This window comes from Prionailurus bengalensis, chromosome E4 (genome assembly GCF_016509475.1).
Source record: "Prionailurus bengalensis isolate Pbe53 chromosome E4, Fcat_Pben_1.1_paternal_pri, whole genome shotgun sequence".
NCBI classification, from domain to species: domain Eukaryota; kingdom Metazoa; phylum Chordata; class Mammalia; order Carnivora; family Felidae; genus Prionailurus; species Prionailurus bengalensis.
The window spans coordinates 60,653,955-60,672,608 of NC_057360.1; the positions used below are offsets into that span (position 1 = coordinate 60,653,955).

At 45.5% G+C, this 18,654-nt stretch overlaps 1 protein-coding gene across 3 annotated transcripts in view; it reads right to left on the reverse strand.

Annotated features, from left to right (window-relative positions):
* The window catches only part of PBX1 (PBX homeobox 1), a 295,831-nt gene that overhangs the window by 21,807 nt on the left and 255,370 nt on the right, over nt 1-18,654 (reverse strand). For 2 of the 3 annotated variants that reach the window (XM_043568955.1, XM_043568956.1), the window contains 3 exons: nt 17,203-17,362; nt 10,321-10,433; nt 8,847-8,936 (listed from right to left, as the gene is read on the reverse strand). In XM_043568955.1, coding sequence (XP_043424890.1) covers nt 8,847-8,936; nt 10,321-10,433; nt 17,203-17,362 — 363 coding nt within the window. The remainder of the gene's footprint in view (nt 1-8,846; nt 8,937-10,320; nt 10,434-17,202; nt 17,363-18,654) is intronic. The other variant, XM_043568957.1, reaches the window with a different exon arrangement.

An 18,654-nucleotide genomic window follows, 5' to 3' on the forward strand; every position in this document is an offset into this window, starting at 1 on the left:
GCTGCTCTCTACAATTTACTTTGAAATGCATCAGGAAAAGCAAGCTGAGGGGTGCTTCCGTGGCTCCGTCTGTTAAGTGTCCGACTTTGAGCTACGTCATGATCTCACCAGTCCTGAGTTCGAGTACCGCGTCAGGCTCTGTGCTGACAGCTCAGAGCCTGGAGTCTGCTTCAGATTCTGTGTCTCCCTCTCTCTCTCTCTCCCCGTCCCCCACTCACACTCTCTTTCTCTCAAAAATAAATCAACATTAAACAAAAGAAAAAAAAGAGAAAGTAAGCTGGATTGGTAGATGGACAGAAGGATGCAGACAAGGACAGATACATGATGAAGCCAGCAGAGCGAAATACTGATGACAGAATTGTAGGTGGTAGGTATACTGGTTTTACTGTCAAATTCTTCCAACTCTTCTGTATGCTTGAAAAACTTGGGGCGCCTGGGTGGCGCAGTCAGTTAAGTGTCCGACTTCAGCCAGGTCACGATCTCGCGGTCCGTGAGTTCGAGCCCCGCGTCAGGCTCTGGGCTGATGGCTCAGAGCCTGGAGCCTGTTTCCGATTCTGTGTCTCCCTCTCTCTCTGCCCCTCCCCCGTTCATGCTCTGTCTCTCTCTGTCCCAAAAATAAATAAACGTTGAAAAAAAAAAAAGAAAAACTTGAAAATAAAACATTGGGGGAAATTTTAAAAGTAATATCCTTAATGCAAGGAAAACAACATAATCCCTTCTCGTGGGTGAATCCTAAGCAGCATTTAAATGTGCTTCTTGCTAGAGCAGAACTTCTCAAACTTCACGTGCTTAGGCATAACCGGGGAATCTGATTAAAGCACAGAATCTTATTTAACAGTCTTGATGGGGGCCCGAGCTCACAAGGTCCTGGGCAATGCCAAGGTTGCTGATCTGCGGGCCATGCTCTGAAGAGGCCAGCAGGTCAGGGAGGAAGGAACAGCTCAGCAGCGGCCACCAGAGAAGGCTCTGGGCACCTGGGGAATGTGAAACAGAAATGAGACCTCCTATAAGCTCCAAACGGTTTTTGGATGTAAAGAAAGGGTTCAAGAGGAGTTCAAAGACACGTCCTGCTTAGGCTTGAAAATGATCAGGTTAGATGAACTAATGGCTGCCAGAGTTGAAAATTACTGCAAATAGAGCCGTGATAAATGTGCCGTCTATATATTTACATTTTAAATCTCCCTCCATATTATTTCATTGTTTAAAGCATATTATGCTAATCGCAGTTAACTTCTTGTGCACGGTTAATTTTTAATAGAGAGTTCTATTTACATTAGGAAAGGCTTATTTAAGCAGAAAGCATGCTTTTCTGGGCTCTGTGTCAGGAAGTCTCCTGTTTTCACGGCATGGCTGCCGATTCAACACTATCATCCCACCTTTGGTGGCTACTCCGTGACTGGCAGGGCATCTAGAATGTTCTGTGCAATATGGTAGCCGCCAGCCACACGTGGCTATTTAAATTGCAATGAACTCAAATTAGATACAGTTAAGAATTTGTTTTTTCAGTCACATTAGCCATATTTCAAGCGCTCAACAGCCCTGCGTGGCTCATGGTTAACTTATGGGACAGCACTGAGATAGAAGCAGGGATGGAATGAGATGAACTCCGAGCCTTTCTGGGGTTCTGTGACTTTAGAGAGTGCAAGAACCATGTCTTATGATGATGGATATTAGAAGGTTCTCAACAAACATTTGTTTAATAAAGCATCTATTCATTTATTTAGTTATATGGTTAGTTGTTCTAGACTCAAATCACTCCCCCGCCTTCTGCCTTATTCTCTAAGTGCAGAATATAAACATCGAATATTTAGAGAGATGGAAAAAAATTTCCTCAAACTCAAATAGAGTCAAATAGAGATTCTGAAGTAGAGATTTTTTTAAGGTACCAAATCTTAAAATAACAACTGGATTATCTAAGACACAGGTCTCACATTTTTGTCTGAAAACAAGCTCAGACCATGGAACTCCTTCCCACAAGGCAAGGAGCCATCGGCAGTTATCAATGCCAATGTTTCCCACAATTAAATTCAGGCAATTTAATTAGCTTAATTTTTACTGAGGTCTAGAGGAATCCGGCCACTTTCAGGAGCAACTGCAAAACCAAACTGTCCTTTTGAGGTTGTGAATTTTTTCTTTACAGAGCAGACAGTGGGACCGACTTGAGTCTGGAAAAACTGACCAGATTCTAGCCCAAGGATAGCATGGCAATGGGGCCAAATGTGGGCCCGACTGGACAGGATGCTGTAAACTACCAATTCCAATGAAAACAGCATGGTGTACATTGTCATCTCACAGATGGGACTCTTTTCAAAAAGACAAATTTCTCTTTAATTTATAGCTCTAAACTATTTCCCTTCCAGTTGTATTTTCCTGGAAATGGGGAAATATCATGTTTTCTAAGTAGCATATGATACTGGGAGAGGCCACAGACATCTAGCTCAGTTGTCCTTTTTAGAGTTTAGGAAACTGAGTCCTATCGAGGGAAAGTGATTTGTCCACGGTCACACAGGCGGAAAGTGGCAAAAACAGAATACACGCACACACATACACACACAACCACACACACTATGGATGTGATCTTGCTTGGAACTAGGTTTGAGACCAAGAGATCTCTCCGTGACTACTCCTACAGAGAGATAAGGAGTGTCTAGAACAAAGGATATGTATTACAAGACCACGGTATGGAGGAACGTAGATTGCTTAAACTACACTGGTTGGTCTTGGGTCCGTCTGTTCTGCTGTAGAACTCACTTTCAGATTCTCTTTCCTAAAATTCAGAGTAGACTGGCTCCCTTGTTCGAGTGTTCCAAGAACAGGAAACCTGGTCACAAAGTGCTGAATGACACTGAAAACTAAAACATGTGCTGACAGGCATCAGGATTTTACCTAATCTAGGTACAGGCTTTCCCCAACCTGACCTAGGTATAATAGGATGTCATCTCATTCGCCAAGGTCAAAAATACTGACTTATTTATTGGATGGATGGATGGATGAACGGACAGATGCACGGATGAATACATGAACACATGAGTGCATGAGTGTGTAAGGATGCCACTGGACAATTTGGACTCATTCGTTTTCTGTACCTTTAAGGGCTTTCCCCTGGCCACGGAGGAAAAACAATGGATGCCTAGGAAATTACAATATTAAGATATTTGTTTTTGCTTCTCCAACTATTGTGGGCTCAAATAAAATGCTTTTCCCTTCTCAAATGCTGAGCTGATATGATATTAAGGTTTAAAGGCCTCAGCAGATAAGAAACTAAAGGGGCTTCCTCTGTTTCCTTTTGACTCTGCCATAAAAGAAAGCCAGGCTGGAAGCTTCTGGAAGGCAGGAGTCCATCTACCCCATTCCTGCTGCCTGCAAACCCTCTGAAGATTGGTTCACCATGTTCAGACCTGGTGATTCTCATCACTCCCTTCACCCTTCCAGCCTGGGCCTGTTCACTGGTCCCCTACCGCAGCATCAGAAGGTACCCGAAGGCAGGTAAGCGGGGGGCATATCTGGATATGTCTTTGTACCTTCACATTTCAAATTCCACTTGGCAAAATAGAAGAATTAAAACTTCATATAATTAAAATGAGTTTTTAAAGATTTGCATATGAATTTTAATTATCACCCCAACTTCCCAGTCCTACAATTTCACACGTGGCAATGTCTTATTAATATATACTTTAAGTGGAGGGAGGTCTCTCTGAAGTAGTTAAGAAAAAATTAAAATGATGGCACGTAGCCAAGTATTACCAAGTAACCCTTCTGATATCTAAGCACCTGCAGTGTGTTCAATAGGATGCTATTTTCATCCTCAAGATTTATATTTTCTTTATTTCCTCAATAAGTGTCCTTTTTTTCCCTTTGCCGAACATGGGAGAAAAGCAAACCCAAACAAAAATACATATGCTATGGCTTCCAAAGAGAAAAGTTTCATCTCTGTTTTTCCATTCCTGTAATTATCACAAAGCAAAACTCACGGGATGTTTCTGTCATAAACGGACATTGATGGCGCCCTGCCTTTACAGAGAGAACACTAACACTTTATTTCCACCTTCACTAAAACTCTTGAATAAGAAACATCGTACAGGGGTTGCTCTTTTTCTTCCAGGGGTTTCTATTTACATTTAAAATTGGCTGGAGTGAACTCACTCCCTTAACTCACATTTGAAAATAATTAAAAATAAAGTGTTCCGCCCCGGGAAGAATAATGCTTTCTGCTTCCACGGATCTCTGAGAATTCACAGGGAAAGGTTTATGTAATGAAAGCTCTTCCTCCTTCCCATTTAGGACCTCAAGATACAATTTTAGGGGTTAGAGGGGGAGGCTAGAAGGAATGGCAGGGGCTAACTCTACCCAAAGAGGTGTCCAGGGAGGCTAGGCTACAGTGGAGTCGGGCATCCCTAGAGCTGACAGGAGGAACCAAAGATCATACTGGAAGGACTCTAGAACTATGGAATTTAGAAGGGGAGTTTAGAGCTTGCTTATCTGGTAAACTTTATAGATGAGGCAAAAACGCAGAGGCGATGCCACTTATCAAAAGCAGAGCCACAGGAAGGATCTAAATTTCCCAATTTCAAGTTGCTTCTACCCCCAACACGTCTGTCCATGGAGGTTTCAATGCCCCATCTGGTAGAGATGACAAAGAGAAAAGGCCACCAGAAATGATTTCTATTTCTACTATGGATGGTATCCCACAAACAGGTTTTGGCACAGGGTTTCTCTGAGGACAGGAGAAGTTCTGCAGAATTCAAAGGGATCATCCTCTTGACAATATCATCACTATCTAGCTTCATGGATTTAATGCTGATTCGAATCATGTTCTCAGAGAATACGCACTGGCCAAAAGTTCGGAAACTTTTTATTAAAGGGCAGACTGGAGAAACTTTTTGAATTAAAAACACGGGATATTTGTGGGTTAGTAAAGCATTTAAAAGAAAAATCACTACTAGATACTTTACTGCTATGTAAGATGTGGATATTGGCCACTGAGTGCACTTTGTAAATCCAGTGACGACTTGTCTTCTCTTACCTGATTCATTCATCAGCAAACATGTTTTGAGCAACTAATACAGGCATTTAGGAAATATTTAGGAAATATTCAGGAGTGAAAGACACGAAGACCAAGTAGGTCTGTCTGTTCACGTATCTATAACGCAAAGGCAGGGTATGTGTGATGAGGCAGAGAGAAGCAGGGGAGAAGGGCTAAGGAGGAAAACACAGGCAGCAACGAGGAGACGGCTGTGGAAGCAAAAGGCATTTTTGAGGGTGGGGAGGCATGGGGAAGGCGGCACAGGAATGAAGGGCATTTATGGAGGTGGTGGCCATGAGCAAACATAGGGGGATGTGGGTAACCAGGCAACGATGAACTGACCATGTTGCCCAGCAACCAAATTCTACCTGGATGTCAGGAGGATGAGGTAGAAGGGCAGGGAGGTTGGGGCCAGAGTGTGGGAGACCCCGGACGTCGGACTTGGGGTTTGAACTCGCTTAGGTAGGCAGCAGACCGGCGCTGGTGATTTCCGGGCAAGGAATGGCAAAATTCAGAGGGTGTATGCAGGAGAAAGGAGACACCGAAGGCAAGAACAGGGACTAGAAAGTGGTCACGTGAAATGGCCCAGCCAATGAACTATTCTAGAACTAGGGCAACGGCAGCGAGAAAGGAAAGAGAAGAACGTGATCTAAGTACGTCTGATTGACAGGGAAGTAGAATAACCTCCCTCTGTTCCTCAGAGCCCCTCTAAGCTGCTACGTGTTGTCCATTGTCGTCTGAGAGCACAGGGGACCTAAGCTCACCGCCGCTAAGGAAGGGGGTGTTCAGGACTCGCGAACCCTACATCCTCTTCGAAAGCGCAGCTTCCCACCAGGAGAGAAAAAAGTGACAGCCGCGTCCTGACCAATCCTCACTAGGAACTACCTACTGTAAAAAACTGCTCACACAAGAGGAGAAAAAAGGTCAGATTAGAACGTTATCGCTTAGAACATTTCATACTGCATTCGTGTGGAACAATTTCTACTTTGCCAAGCCCTTTCCTCATTTTCTCATTTTCCCTGAAGCAGCCCTTGGGGTTTTAAGGGTGGGAAGTGCTGGCCCTGTTTTCTGGAAGAGAGGTACGATGCCTGCCCACGGACACACGAGAGTGACCAGGGCCAGGGTCTCCCAGCTCTTCCGCCACCTTCCACGCCTTTGCCACCTGGGCTCACTGAAAGGCAAGTGGTCTGAACTTGATGGGATTTAAAATAGACGTTGGTTGGATAAGAAACGGGTGCTATGCAAACCCAGCCAGGGGAGCAGATAAAGGCTGCCCAGAAAATGTCCTCTGCCGAATGAAACACAATCCAGAGTCCAGCTGGAAATTCCATTGCTGCCTTGGGTTTGGGAATTGTTTATTTTTATTTCTTGGCTCGAACCTCTCATTCCTGCCCTCATCTCTTCTTGTCTCCCTCCTTCCCTCTTTCTTCTCCTGGCGGCCATAGCCCCACTCTGCACGTACACACGGGTCCGTGTCGAACACCACGGTCTAAAAACACAGCTTGCTCTAACCGGCTTCGTCTCCTGCAGGTGGCACCACGGAAAATTTAAAATGGATACCAAAAGGCACGCATCCTCCACGATCAGCCTTTGAATCATTTACCCCGCATATTAAAGGCCCAGAAATAAAATAAACATGGTTCCCAGGGAAAAAAATTAACGCACAACCACAGACTCTTTCGAGTGGCATTTTCAAGCCCAGTTTCTGTGGGAAGCTTATGTAATCAGACGTAATTGTCTGCACATGTTTGGTTACCCTCTTGCAGAAATGATTCCCAGCCCACCAGATAACATCAGAGGGGTCAATGTTGACCCCCCCCCCAACCCAGAGCCTGAGTGGCACCCTCTTCTGCACTACCCAGTTAGGAAGAAAGATACCACACAGCAGAAGTGGGAGCCCATTTCTTGCCCACTCACATAGACTTTCTGCAGTTCCTTGTTTCAGTGTGCCTATATTCTCGTCCCCACCCTCTGGTACTTTCCTCATGTTCCTATCTTCCACTTATACAGAGCGAAGCTTTCTCTGGGAAAAAAAACCTATCTTCAGAAAACGCATAAATGCATGTGTGCTTGAAACCCCTCCCCCCCCCCCCCCCCCCTCCCCAACAAAGAAGCACAGGGCACCTTCACTGAGCTGGCATCCGTTTTTGAGAACACAGTCTTCCACCAAGTATCTTGTATTTCTCTGAGCAGGTTTCTGGCAAGTCAGCCGTTAATACGGTAATAATGATTAGTAGGAGCCTAAGAAGAGAAGCATGCCTCTGTTCTGGAAATTCTTTCTGGAAAATTGCCATGATTGCCCAGACTACATTCAATAGGGTTAGCTTTGACCTCCTCCAGCTCCTGCCAGAGAGGGACTTGATAAATATCATACAAATTCAGAGTAGATCCTGCCAAAAGTAGGTAGAAAATAAAGGATTCCTAATTGGCAGGGGCCTTAAAAGTCACCAAGACACTTACAACCTGGTACTTGACTCCTTTCTCTGACATCCTAAGTAGCTAGCTACGCCATGCTTGAGTGCTCTGATGATGGGGAAATCTTGACTTTCCCAGGAAGCCAATCCCTTCTCCAGGTAACTCTGTGAGAAAGGCCCATCAACTGTTGAAATGCGATGTATTTCCCTGAATCTTCCACCCAGGGCTTCTATCCTTCCCCCCTTCCGATCACTCATGATGAATCCAATCTTCCCCACAAATAACGTGTTTCAAATTACTATATACCAACCCCATTTTCTCTTTTATGGGCTAAGAACTCCTAATTCTTTCAACCATTCCTTGTGATGAACCAGTTGGTATTCCATTGATTCCTTCTAGTCTGGGCTTAGTCATGTCTGACTTGACGCATGTGGGGTGGAAGGAGCCATCACCTCCCTCACTGCAGACACTGTACCTCAATGAGTATAGACCGGGATGCCATTAACATGTCATGCCTACCTTTCCTTCGTTCCGTCCCCAACGCATTTGAATCACAACAACAGAAACAAACAAGAACTCGTCACCATCAATCAACCACAGTTTTCTTCTACGGTTCTGAGCCAATGGTTCTGGTGGTGCTTTCTGTGACCTCTAAAAGCCCAGGAAATGACCCCCTGATCTGAAGAACAGCCTCCTTTTCCAGGCTGCCTCTTGTCCCAGCTTGCTGTCACCGCTGCTGAGATAGCGGACGATTGATCTGAGAAATCAAGTTGGATTGCTGTCCCAAATCTACATTCGGTTCTCCTTGTGTCTGTCTGATCGATTTCACTCTGTGCGACACAGCTTGTCGCTATGAATTTTCATGCTAGTCAGAAGCCGCCAGCGCGCCCAAGAACACGAAGATGGTCCGCACCCCTCCCCATCCCTTCAACGCACCCGGCCTCTGAGTTAATTTCTTTTTTTTCTTTTCGTCCTTAGACAGATTGGAGAAAGGCTGTTTTTTGTTTTTTGTTTTAAGACCACAGACCTGGATGCAATGGATTTTGGCTACTGGTTTTCCCACCCAGGTCCCCAGGCCCCTGCTTGTGGCGACATTTCCTACCACTGTTGTGCTAGGTGTCACCTGGTTAGCGGCTCCTCTCGGCTGAACGCGAGTGGCCGCAGGTGCCATGCGAACACTGATTGCGTGTGACAGCCCTAGACGCCAGCTGCCTGTGTGAAGCCTGCCCAGTCGCCACTTTTTGTGTGGGTGGAACGCTGCCGACGGCGTGGCCGATACAGAAACAAGAAACTAGGTGACCATAAAGCTGAGACGAGTCCTACTAAGTGGCATTCCAAGCCCTGTGGCTTTGAAATAATTGGTTATGATAGAAGAAACACAAAGGGTGGGGGAGCCTTGTTTTCTTACACTGATGCCCTGCGGACTGTACATCTGACTGGCTGCGAGTCCGTCACTGTATCCTCCTGTCTGGCTGATAACATGGCGAAGGGTATCCACCTAAACAATGAACAACAACAGAGAGGCAATTAGTCAGGGAGACGCAGGCAAAGGGAGGCAGAGAATCATCAAGCAGGCGACCGCGTGGACGCGCCACATTCACGCGATCGTGACGCAGGTAACCTCCCCGGGAGGGGCCCGCCAGGAGGAGGCCGCCTCTCTATCTGCCAAATCCGTTTTCCTTTCTGAGTTCAATGAGCAAGACGGGAGAATGGTCAGAGAAACCTGGGATTCCCACCGCTGAAACTGACTCACGGCGTTGCAGGAGACAGCGGGGGACAGAGTAAAGGAGCCACACCCCCCTGTCGTGCAGATCACCCGCCAGAGCTTCTCCTTCGCTGGTAGCCCACACAAGTCAAGGCTCTGTCTAGAGGGGGCTGGGGCAGCCACCTCACAGACACAGCGGTCTGTGACTAACGCCATCTTTTGGAGGACTCGGATGACGGCCAGCTGTTTGCTCGCTTGGCCAGTCTGACCATGGCTCCTCACACTTGTCCCCAGGCAGCTCCCTGAGCGAGGGGCTGAATCACTGGCCAGGTGGTCTCTTCCAGGCATGTAGGGTTTCCTGTTCCACACGCAGGGTGGGAGGGTGGGCTAAGGTGGTCCCAACTTCCCTAGCAACCCTGACCCAGGGCATTCGACTTTACCCTCTCACAGCAGGCTCTGTGCTGAGACCGGAGGGTGGCTTCCTGAGGCGTAGTGAAGGCAAGCTGCTTGCTAATGGGTACCAAGGGTTTACACCACACGACCTGATGTTTGCTTCCCAACATGGGCTCTGACCCATGGCCAGAAACCCAAGTTCCTTGACCTCAAGGATGACTGAGAAGATGAGTTTAGTCAACATGGCTGGGTGTTTTTACAGCTTGAAACAAAAACAGGAGATACGAAGGCATTTGCCTACTCATCAGTTACCTCCTTAGTTGGCAAATATTGAGTGTGGGAAGCCCACGACCAAGAGGGAGACCTGCTACGTGAGACAATGGACTGAACTCCTCCTCCCTTCCCTTCAGGGAGGAAAGAATACGCTGCTGGTTCCACGTGCCCGATGGGCCTTGGTCGCCTCACCCTAGGCTTGCTCTTCTCCTGCTTTCCCAGTGTGGCTGACAAGCCAGAGCCAAATGCATTCACAAAGTGTGGACGAGATTCCCCATGACCATGGCTGTCTTTGTTTTGTTTTGGTTTGGTTGTTGGTAAGATCGTGTTTCTGCCTTTCCCCCCTCTCTCTCTTTCTCTCTCTCTCTCTCTCACTCTCTCTCTCCCCGCCCATCTCTCCCTCTCTCACCATCTCCCTCTCTCTCTCTGGACAGACTGGCAAGTGCCAATACGACCGAGGGCTCTGGGACTCCAATGCATTCACCTGGTGGCACATTGGCTGGGTCCCTACCTGTGACTGCACGTTGGCTCCAACCTGGGCCCCTTGGTAAGAGTCCCCATTGAGTGACTGCACGCCCATGAACAAATCTCCAGAGTTTGACATGTTAAAAGAACTGGAAGAACCTGGAAAGGAAAGAGTGAGGCACCTGAATCACAGAAAGGCAAAGGGTCACAACCCCTGCAACTAACAGCCAAGAGGAAGAATGACATGCAAAGCGACACCCCCCCCAAATAAACACTAAAATAAAAATAATATCAACAGAATCCGGTTAGTAGCATGAAGGACAGAGCAAGCGATAAAGGGTGCGTATCGTCCATGTTATGGGAAGCCACATCTTACTGCAAGTTGCCAGTAGGACTGTGTCCCCTTAACAGCTTCAAGCTGAGAAAGGGGACATTTCTTCTTCTCAACTTAGTCTATGCGAATCGGAGACGGTCTCCAGACCCGAGACCTCTCTTTCATGCCCGTTAAACTCTAGGGGTTCTCCACCAGTTGAAGAACTTGGGCCGGTGCCACCATGTTGGAGCACATGAGTTGCTGTTCAGCTGGCTTTCAAACAGGCCACTGCCAACCCATCTGCCCTCATGTGGGAAGCAGCCCCGGGTGGGGTATGCATGAAAGCAGTGCCACGCGTTAGGGCTGGCCCTGGGACGCGAGTCCATTGACATTCCTGATTTCTGGAAAGAAGGTCGGGCTCCTTGCTGGGTGGCAAGCAGCCCGGGAGAGCGTCAAGGACTGCAAGAAGACGTGAGAATGGTCACCTGCTTCCCTTGCCGCCCGCCATTACGGAGGAACGTGACACAGAATAACGGGCCAGGAATTCTGAAGCATGCACGGAATACGAAATGCTAATAATAACACTTATGGTAATAATAAAAGTGGGCCTCAAGAAAAGCAGTCAGCCATCTGCTTTCACCTCCCAGAGAAGAAGCCTTCTCCCAGGCAGTTAGCCTTCAGGCAGCACCCAGGTTGCACTGGGGTAAACCCAGCCTACCCGCAGCCGAAACACAAGGGCGTGGGAAGCTTCATATTACTCTGAAGTCATCGTGCAGCTCAGCGCATTAGGAAAGAAAGCTCAACGTGCAAGGTTTGGTTAAAACATGACATTAGCCTAGAAAAGGAGAGACCTTAGGGACCCAGGTCAGTTCCACTCTACTTCCAACTCTGTCTTGTTCAAACTGCGCCCTTGCCCTCACACTCTGACAGCCATCATCCGTGTGGGATCACCCAGCAATGACGCCCCAGCTCTGACACTTTCTCATCTCCCAAGATAGGGATCTGCGCTCTCCTAGAGGGCTGTCTCCTGGAGCTCGAGAGAAGGCTCTTTCTGGGCCCTGGAAGAATCCCTTAACCGGCAATGAATTCTGAACTCTGCCACTCTGTGCTATGTCTAACCGCTCATAGCGTCCCCATCCTCCCAAGGCAGGAGCCATTCCGAAGAACCCAACAGTTTCCTTGGGGAGATTCTCAACTTCCAGTAATGTGGCGCAAATCTCCCCAACGTGTGGGTGAAGCAGGGTGCAGCACAGATCACACTGTCACGTTGAGGTACATAATTCCCGGACCTGCATGTCCTACTTAACATCCCTCTCAAACCTTTCTTTTAATTGAACCCAAATAATAACAGCCATTTTGTACTCGTTGTTACAACGCGTGCTCCCGCGTAGATGGCATCAGCACCGAGAACAGTCAGCTCCCAGATCCCCGAATGAGAATTGTCTGTATGACACCAGGATAGGATGTTTTTCCTCTGAGAATGTTCAGTTTGATGCCCAGGGATTTTCTTTCTCTCCCAATCAAATACCACGTAATAAACCCACACTCTATATGCTTCGCTGATGGCTTACGGGAAATTAGCACGCAAACGAAGGAATGGGAGAAAAGCCCCACAGGGCTGCAATGGTGCCGGGTATCATGATGGTACGGAACGTGCCATTTACAAGATACACACCGCAATTGACACAGATGATTTAAAAAATATATGTGCATAGATAAATTGTAAATATGTCTGGCTGCCGAGTGTACATGGAAATAAATATGCGCATATCAATGTCCTTCATGTACAAGTGCATTTGAATCAGAGCAGTAATTGCAGGAATGATCCCTGTGTTCTTGCCTCTGCATTTTATTGTCCGTACACCCATGTACAACATTACCATGGCTTCCCACCCTCTGATAAGTATCTAGAGGCACTGATTTTTCTGAGAGAAGAGGCCGCGTGCCACTGACACGGCCATAAGGCAGCCAGAAGCCCACACGAGACTCTAAGTAAGGAGGAGAAGACACGTTCTTCTCCTGGACTGGAGGTTAGAAAAAAACGTCTCACAGAACGGACAGCCTCCGGAGGCGGACGGACTTTCTTGACAAATAGAGAACAGGCAGTCTTAGCGTGCTGCGGAATTCTCAAAGAACTAACACAGAATTACCTGGCTTGCTGAGAAGGTCCGTCAGGCACCTTACCTGCAGGTGGCTGGGAATCAGCAATTACTAAGAGCGCATTTTGAGACATGCTTGCCAGTTAAAAGGTTCCGAATTTGGAGAGGGAAGGAAGGCAAGTGGCTCATTTAAGCTGTCGTCCAGACATTTGGGGCATATACAAAGCTAAATCTACAATCCACTAGACAGACAAGAACTAATGGGTCACCTACGGATTCTAATGCATTTGCTCAGGCAAATATGGCAAGGCGGAGATGTGCTAACATCCATTTTCGGAAGATCATTTCCCAAAGACTGCATTGCTACTGAAGAGTCTTTAGGAGACTTAAATTTATTCAGAAAACAAAACAAAACAAAACAATTAACTTCATAATCCGAAAACCAGAATACTAATGATCAAGTCTAAACTTAAAGCAAGGTTTCTATTGACATTTTGGCCTGGAAATTTCCTTGTGGAGGAATGCTTTATGTATCGGAGGGTGGTCAGCCACATCCCTGGCCTCTATTCACCAGATGCCAGCGGTACCCACCTCCCCAAAGTGGGACAGCCAAATGTCTCCACACATTACGGAATGTCACCTGAGGTACAAGTTCATCCAGATGAGAACCAATGACGTAGCATAAGAGAGGATTTACTATTCCTTGCTGAGGAATGCAAAGTGTTTAAAAGTACTGGCTGGTTATTCCCCATGGCATTTTCATAAAGTGGCTGTGTGACAAGTATTACCCTAATTGTGCAGCCTTGAAATCAAGGCTTCAGAGAGATTAGATGGTAGCTGATCAGACTGGACCCCCTACACCATCCGGAGGCGCAAAAGATGGGGCGTCTTTGATAGACGTAAGCTTCGCTGCATCTCAGGCTTGCTTCTCTCTTTTCCATGATTAGTCCCCTCCCAAACTCCAAAAATCATTGCCACTTTCTACTCAGGACAAAGCACAAAAGGAGAGGCTGTCTGGCTCAGTGTGACATCCCTTTAGCAGGCGCACATGGCAAGGTTCTAGAGTTCCAATTCCAGCAGGCTGTGTTTTCATTTTCTAACGTAGAAATTAAGGGAAGAAAAAAACACAGCAGAAAACATCAGTGTGATAAATTCTTTCGCTTGGCTTTAAAAAAAATTGTAAAAGTTCCTAAGGATTTATTAAGGATTGGCCAACCTCTCTGGGTGTGCTACCTCCTCTCTGTGGGTCCTACATACGTAAACTTCTCTTACGAAGCCAGGATCTAGGGGTTTTAATAAGAACATGCTCTCCCAATCCATAAAAACACCAAACCTCTATTAGGGGTAGCACAGACGTGTACTAGAGTTGGCCACTGACTAAGTAGTGCCAGAGCAAGTACTTTGATGGCCAAGCTCGCAGTTGCCCCTAACACACGCCCCAGAGCCAGCAAAAGAATTCGAATCGTGGGAGGGGGTCCTGAGCCTCAATGAGCCTGGGGTTGCTTGGCTAATCACAGCATCTAATAAAATACCAATGCTGATGCTATGCGGCAGCAAAACATCTGTAACGCACAAGCCAATTTCTTCCTTCTTGGATGCTAAAATGTTCCCTAGAAGATCATCTGACTTTCCAAAAGGGGCCCTGTTTTTCTGAGATCTGATTCTTGCTCTTATAATCTCATCAAAAATAGGACACTAAGAATGAGTTCCCCCAGGTGATTGCAGGATTATGGACCTGAAGTTATAACTATTGCTTCAAATGGTCCCCATTTTGCCTTTTCGTGTGTGTGTGTGTGTGTGTGTGTGTGTGTGTGTGTGTGTTTGAAGATTTCATTTTCTTGTCATCCTTCCATTCTTCCTTTTTGTTCCATCCATTCTGCCCAACTCTGCTGGTGTCAGATATGAAACACGCCAAGTAAATGCTTACTCACCCCGCCCCCGGTCCTCACCCAAAGTGATTTTAACGAATTATGCTTAAGGAAACAAGAGACCAGGCATACATCAACAAATAGGAATATTCAGAAGTGACCTAAATAAAGATACTTGAGTACTGCTTGTCTACACAAAAGCCTCTAGAGGGAAGAAGATTTACTTGCAAAGTATCCTTTTTGCCGTAAAAATGAGTATTTATATTTAGTAAAGCATCTGGGAAAAAAAACCCTGCTTCAATACGAAGGATATAAAAAGTTTCCAGGTTCCAGATCTCTAGACTTCAAACTCAGCCAAAATATATTTTCACATATTAACCTCTTATTCAACACTCCTATCTGTTTCCATGATCATTTACCCTTCGGAATTATCAAAGAACTAGTTAGTACACAAGATTATCAACACCCTAGGTGAAAAGTTTGAACATTTTAAAGTTCTCACTTTATCTGTGCAACGATACAGGTTGTGTTGAGAGTGAAGGAAAACGCAGAAAAGCCCCCATAAGACTTTTTCTGTTAAAACGTTGATGAATGAAAATTCCGTGCTACTGCACATATACAGTAGTGTTTTCTTTTGTCTCTGCTGTAAAAAAAAAAAAAAAGCACTACAAAGGGGTTCCTCTGCATATTGTTTCCAACAGCTTAGGCACAACTGGACGGCTTAGCTCAAATTTTCCATGATAATTTACTCTGTGCTTAGAAGAGTCACATAAGTTGAAGCTACCAGTAAAATTCCTTAGAAAACTGTAATCATTGACTGACATTCCAAGAGAGGCAACATAATTCTTAAACCAGAGTGGTGGCGGGGGGGGGGGGGGGGAGGTTAAAATGCTTACTTTTCTCTTTTTAAGTGCTTTAGAAACGAATAAAAAGTTACGGCTTTAGTAATGAAGGGAGTCCACAGGGCCCTTCTAGGGACTAGTCATAAATCATGCTCAACCATCTGCAATGCAGATATATCAGGGACAGGAAAAAGTCATTTTGATATCTGTTTTGCATTATGATAACCTTTGCAGGAGTGTTGAGTGTGTTTTTGCTAATGTTGACAGGATTGTACTTCTTCCAGAGACAAATGAACATGTCTGCCTCGCAGTGCGATTCAACTAAGTGTTGCTGGAGTCTGAAAGGCTTAATAGTTGACCAGATGGGGAAGAAGGAAACTCTCTGGTTATTGAACCTCTTAGCCTTGATCCTTTGTCAATCATGCCATGAGGGGGAAAGAAGGAAATACACACACACAAACCTCAAAAAGTATATGCTCTTCAGAGTTACCCAACCTGGCATGCTGGGAAAAAGAAAACTAGACTGAATTCTACATTGTCTTACCATGTCCATGCTTACAACGCTCAGGCCACTCTTCACACGTGATTCCATTTAAACAAAACAAGGCTATGATGGAACAGGCCAGTGACGTGGAGAGCCTTATGATAACAAATTAGTGCCTCTAGAAGCTCACGGAAGATGTTAGCATGTGGAGCTTTACACGTCTCCAATAACCATCCACCATAAGGTAGAAAGAGAATTTACTTTAGCGAACAAACAAGTTTCAGGGTCAAGGACACTTCCCAGAAATGGTAGAAATTAGATTTATAATCCTATTATGGTCAAACATATTTAAATTTGTGACCCTTCAAGTTGGAGGCATCAATTTTCTTAGATGTGCACCGGACCACCAAAATCAATGCACATGTTTCATTATGGGGGCAAATACCACATAATCTGAGACCACACTATTTAATAAGGAACGATTTCTGGTTTCCCCTTACCAAAAAAAAAAAAAAAAAAAAAAAGTACCAACATGCCTTCTATAGCATAGAAACCCTAAGGTTAGATTTTATGTATTATTGACAGTTTTTTTCACATATGGAAATTCAGCACTGGTGGTACAAGGCAAACCCCAAAATATATTACGTTAGCCTGAACTCTGAAGTTAGTGATGGAACGCATATTCACTGAAGTAAAACCAAGAGCACAGCACATGATTAATACTATAATAGGAAAACTGGAATATGCGTAATTTGAATTAATGATTGGCAATTTTCTTTGTAGTTGACATAAAGAAACCAACAAGGTACAACAGTAAAGAACAACAGCTATAAACAGTGGATAGGGGTAATCCCAGGCTGGCTTTGCACACCAGAGCACTGTAATGAGGAATATTCCTGCAGAGAGCTGGGTCTCTCAGACACTATGTGATGGGAACAGCAAAGTAGACCAGGATAAAAACTTCACGTGAAACAGACTAAATGCTAGAGCCCCAAGGGACTATCTCTAAGTAACAGATCTAGTTCATCTTTGAAAGGAGAATGTGAAGGTCTTCTCATCCAAACCAACCAATTTAGGTCCGTCCAACCTAAACAGACACATTAGCGCAAACGTCCGGACAAACCCGTCTTCTAAAGAGTAAGACGCAACTGCTCTTTGGAAATGAAAAGAAAAACCCAAAGGGGCATCGACAGCAAAAAAGACAAATCAAATACATCAGTGAACCAATCAGAAACCTAAAGGATTAAAAGAGAACCCCAATGTAGGAAAAGCAGGTATAAAAAATGGAGCACGATCCCCCCCAAATCAAAGAAAAAACTAACCAGCTGAGTTAGGAGTCGAGGGTGAGTTAGCTTGGCTTCCATGGGCTGACACATTGGTAGCAGTGACAGCCGTTTTGGCAGCATAAATATTGGCTTCCTCTTGAAATTTACCTATGTTCTTCTTGTACCGGATTCGCTTATTTCCAAACCAGTTTGATACCTAGAGCAGTTTAAGAGAAGAGGAGACAGTTAACATTCCATCCGGCGCAAACATCTCAGAGGAAACAGAAGGGGATCAGGAGAGGGCTGCGGAGGCAGGCTACGTGGACGGATCCTCTGCTGATCTAACATCAATGAAAAAGAGCTGAAGGAAGCGTATTGAGCGGACCCATCGCAGACAACGAGATTCTCTTGCTTAGTACAACGCCATTTAGGGAGACCACTGTGGCAAAACTTCTTAGGAAGGAGCTGCTCATTGAGACTTGGACGCTTGTAAGTTAGGGCAGGCATTTTAAAGTCGTGTACCTCTTTTTTTTTTTATTTTTATTTTTTTTTACATTTTATTTATTTTTGAGAAACAGAGTGAGCCAAAGCATGAGCAGGGGGAGGGGGAGAGAGAGAGAAGAAGACACAGAATCTGAAGCAGGCTCCAGGCTCCGAGCAAGCCGAGCAGGCTCCAAGCACAGAGCCTGACGAGGGGCTCAAACCCACAAACTGTGAGATCATGACCTGGGCCGAAGTCGGACGCTCAACCGACTGAGCCACCCAGGTGCCCCATAAAGTCGCTTACCTCTTAAGAACATGACACCAAAATAAGCACGGCAATTCAGGCAAAAAGCCTGTTACTGATCAATGCTAACACTGAGCAATCAAGAGGCACAGAATTTTAAATATCCATATATGGGGCACCTGGGTGGCTCAGTCAGTTAAGCTCCCAACTTTGGGTTTCAGCTGAGGTCACAATCTCACAGTTTGTGAGTTCGAACGCTGCCTTGGGCTACGTGCTGACAGCGTGGAGCCTGCTTGGGATCCTCTCTCTCCCTCTCTCGCTGCCCCCTCCCCCTCTCAAAATAGATCAATAACCTTAAAAAAAAAGAAATGAAAAAAAATAAATACCCATACAAATTTATATCAACATATAGGTGCTCTCACTGATGGAATAATTTCAAATTTATATTAGTTAAATAATGCTAATATTGACTAGATTCTTAGCGGCATGTACTATAGACCTTAGGATCAATATAATTCAATCTGATGGATTTCACTAAGTATTTTGTGCAAAGCTTGGTGTTAACAACACAAGGAAAAACTGAAGCGGACCACATTATTCCTTTGAATTCCAGGCTTTGAATGCTAAAGCCAATACACAAAATAAGCCTACTCCACTTTCACTTGTTAATTTATTTCCTTCATGTGGCTCACAGCAGCTGTCCTCACTCCATTCTACATCCCCGTTCCCTTTGTACCACGACCTCGGCCAGACAAGTACAGATGCAGTGAAATTCAAGTTTT